The sequence below is a fragment of the Chrysochloris asiatica genome, unplaced genomic scaffold (assembly GCF_000296735.1).
Source record: "Chrysochloris asiatica unplaced genomic scaffold, ChrAsi1.0 scaffold00075, whole genome shotgun sequence".
In the NCBI taxonomy this organism is placed as follows: Eukaryota; Metazoa; Chordata; class Mammalia; order Afrosoricida; family Chrysochloridae; genus Chrysochloris; species Chrysochloris asiatica.
This window is the reverse complement of record NW_006408593.1, coordinates 14,520,386-14,524,261: the sequence shown is the minus strand read 5'-3', so window position 1 is coordinate 14,524,261 and position 3,876 is coordinate 14,520,386. Positions and strand designations below refer to the sequence as shown.

General features: G+C 39.7%; 1 protein-coding gene across 1 annotated transcript; it reads right to left on the bottom strand.

Moving 5' to 3' along the window:
• Window positions 1-1,742: 1,742 nt before the first annotated feature.
• Window positions 1,743-2,672, bottom strand: LOC102816116 (olfactory receptor 4X1-like). Its single transcript, XM_006865109.1, has one exon. The coding sequence runs from the start codon at window positions 2,670-2,672 to the stop codon at window positions 1,743-1,745; it is 930 nt and encodes a 309-aa protein (XP_006865171.1).
• Between the last annotated feature and the right edge of the window lie 1,204 nt (window positions 2,673-3,876).

Sequence of the window (3,876 nt, the reverse complement as noted above, 5' to 3'; positions counted from 1 at the left end):
GAACTATCTGTACGGGATAATCAGGTAACAGCAATACAAAAGATTCACTAGAACCTAAGGAGGCAGGTTTTATGTAAACTGGGGAGGAACAACTCAGAAAAGGAGGGAGAGAATGGTTGCACAACTCAAAGAATGTGATCAATGTCACCGAATTAGACAGTTAGAAGCAATTGAATTGGTGTATGGTTTGCAGTGTATCTTCTCAACAACAACAACAAAGCCACAGAATTCTCACAGTCTCTTCATCTATAAAACAGAAAATCACACCAAGCTCGCCAAGCTGTTATAAGTTATAGTATCAATTAAGTAAGATATGTGAAAGCACTTGGTAAATTATAAAATAAACACACACATATACATCATTTATATTTAAATTTTATTCATAGAAACAATGTCAGGGATAATTATTGTTATGTCTTAGGTGGTGGGAACATTGGTATATTATTAAGATCATTGAGATGAAAACAGAGATACACCAACCATTTTTTCACTTAAAAGATGAAGCATAAATAACCTCTAAAAATCTAATTAACCAAGGATTTATTATTTTACAATGTTTATTTAGCATAAAATATACACAGCAGAGTAAAATCCAGGTCTTATTCTCAAACCAATAACAATCTAATGGTGGTGGATTTGAAAAAGGAATTTCAGGTAGTAAAGACCTTCAAGGAGTTCAAGTGCTGTAGGTAGGAGTTTATAGAAGGAACAGGCCATGTCCATATGGGATCATCATGAAAGCTGGGTCTTGGATTGTGGATAGGATGCTGATAAGAATGAGAGAGGCTCAGAAGGATGTTCAGAAACCGTGGATTTAGCAGACTGCAATTCAGCACAAAGGTAGAACATGAAGAGGACATACTTTGAACATATTTGTAGTTAATTAAGCATTGAAGGATTTTGAGGAGGGGAATGATGGAATCAAAGAAATGTTTTAGAATGGCTTATCTGGAAGTATGTGTACAAAATCACCTGCTGTGATTTTCTAAGACTGTAGTTAAGAGCTTGGAGGTACATTCTTAATGTCTGGGGTGATAGGATCAGGAGATAGGACTCAAAGAACATGGATAAACAATTGCAGGGAAACAATGAGGCCTCAAAAGCCGTTAAGCCCACATCTTAATTCAGAGTAAAGGAGTTGGAAAGGTAGAGGACACATTTATGTACATTGTCAAGGTATCTGGTAGCATGAAAGTAGGTTACATGGACGCTTTGTTGGAACAGTTGAAAGCAAGAGAACTCAAGAAGGATCTGATAATCTGAGAGAAAGTTAATAGGCCAAACAACTGGATGCATAGAAGGAAGAAACATGGGGGAGGGAAGGGAAATAAGAGGACGTAGGTGTGAACAAAAGAGAATTTTAGAGGGAAAAAAATTGATAATGCTATATGGAAAATACAGCTTTTACTTACAAAGTGGATAGCATTAAGCAGAGCTTTGGAATCACTTCAAATTTCATTGGAGGCTTCATTTTGTTTCATTAGAAGGTTGAGTCTACTGTTTACAAGAGCTCATGTGAAGGTGCTGATAAAATAATCTACAAGTCTTCTGTTCTGATAACTAACTCTTCTAGACAGTTTGGCCAGCCCAAAAGAAAGCAATCCTTCCTTCTCCCCTTCATAAAAATGGAAAGAATTGAAACCTAGAGAAAGAAGGTAATTAATCCAAAAACACTCTATCCATTAAAGGTAGAGGCAGAGTAAGATCTTTGGTGCCCCAATTTCTTGTCCCTGCTCTGCCATCTATTTCTCTTCCCAAATCACTTTCCTCACCATCAGTCTTTGCATGGCATTCTTCACCTCAGCATTCCTGAAGGAGTAAATGATGGGATTTAAGAGTGGTGTGACCACTGTGTAAAACACAGCCACTATCTTGTCTGCTGGAAATGTGACACAGGGCCTCATGTAAACAAAGGAACAGGGTATGAAGAACAGACCCACAACTGCAACATGTGAGGCACAGGTGGAGAGGGCCTTGCGCCGCCCCTCAGAGGTTTTGTTTCTCAGTGAGCGCAGGATGACCACATAGGAAGCAAGAAGCACAGCAAAGCTAATCACCGAAATGGAGCCACCATTGGCAATGATGAGCAGGCCAATAAGGAAGGTGTCAGAGCTAGCCAGCTTCAACAGAGGGTGAACGTCACAGAAGTAATGATTAATGATGTTGGAGCCACAGAAAGGTAGTTGGAAAATAAGGAATGTTTGACCTGCAGAGTGCAGCAAGCCCCCACCCCAAGCGGCTCCCACAAAGAGACCACACACACGTCGGTTCATGATAGTCACATAGTGCAAAGGCTTGCAGATGGCCACATAACGGTCGTAGGCCATTACCGTCAGGAGAAAGATTTCAGTGCCACCGAAGAAATGGAGGAAAAATACTTGTGCGATGCATCCCTTGAGGGAAATTACTTTCTTCTCAATAAAAGAGTCGACAATGAACCTGGGGGCTGTAACAGAGCAATAGCAGATCTCCACAAAAGACAAGTAGCTGAGGAAGAAATACATGGGGGAAGTGAGGCCTTTGCTGGCCACAATGGTCACCACAATGAGACCATTGCCCAGTACAATGCCTGTGTACATGAGCAGAAACACCACAGAAATGATCTTCTGCATATTCCGGTCCTGGGAAAATCCCAAGAAAATTATCTCAGTCACATTACTTGTAGGAGACATGGTTTAAAGTGCAAGCGATGACAGCCTGGAATCAGAAATCAAAGGCGTTTCATTGAAAAACTAAAAACATCCTTTCAGACCTTGAAGACTGTTGTCATTCTTCTACCTCCTAAATTTGCATTCTACTTTTAGTTTTCCCAAAACATATTCTGCTCAAGGCAATTGGACAAAAGGACAATCACTGACTGATTGATATCATTCCCAAAACAGGATTTGCGCTTGTAACAATGCTTCCATGAAATGTTTATATGATCCAGTTACATACATACTTAATCCTCACAACACAAAAGAGAGGATCTTTCATCATAAGAAAGCCAAGACTCAGAGATTAACTCACTTACTCAAAATCACATAGCTCATATTTGAATGTTGTTGTTGTTATGTGCAGTCAACTTGGTTCCAACTAACAGCGATCCCGTATAGGGTTTCTGAGGAGTGCCTGGTGAGCTTGAACCACCGACCTTGTGATTCAAACCAATCTTGCAATCCAGCACATTAGCCCTCAGCGCCACATATTGGAATAGACGTCCATATTTTTCAAAAGGTAGATGCTTCTACTACATTTCTGATTTCTTCAGAGTGCCTTATGTTGGTTATATAACAAGTTTTATATCAAGTTCACTTTGCAGTATAAAGTAGAACTGATTACCTTCAGTGAGACTTGGAATTTCTAAACCCCAATTATTCTGCCACCAGATAAACTAGCCAAAGAAGAAACTGAGTGGGGAAAGGACAAAGTTGCTAATATTACTCCATTATTCATGGAAGTAGGTATGGGGAAGGTAGGATGTGAGGTTATGACATAGTCTTGGGACTAAGGCTTAACAAGTCAAAGGCATTGACATTCTATCTTACAGCATAGTCTGTTGTTATATGGACTTATAACAGTATGCTTAAATCAGGACCCCAGAGCTCAATAAGACTATACAAAGAGAACCTGGAAGATGGGTGTCAGGTCTTCCTCCTACAACAGCAGCATCTTCAAGAGACCCAGACATGCGTGATAGAGAATGGTGAGGACTGACAGAGGGTGACCAGACACCATATGTGCAAAACTCACAGACTTTATGTGGTTATTCCCTCACAGTGGAACAATCCCTGCTAAGATAGATAGATAGATAGATAGATAGATAGATAGATAGATAGATAGATAGATAGATAGATACATAGATACATAGATACATAGATACATAGATACATAGAT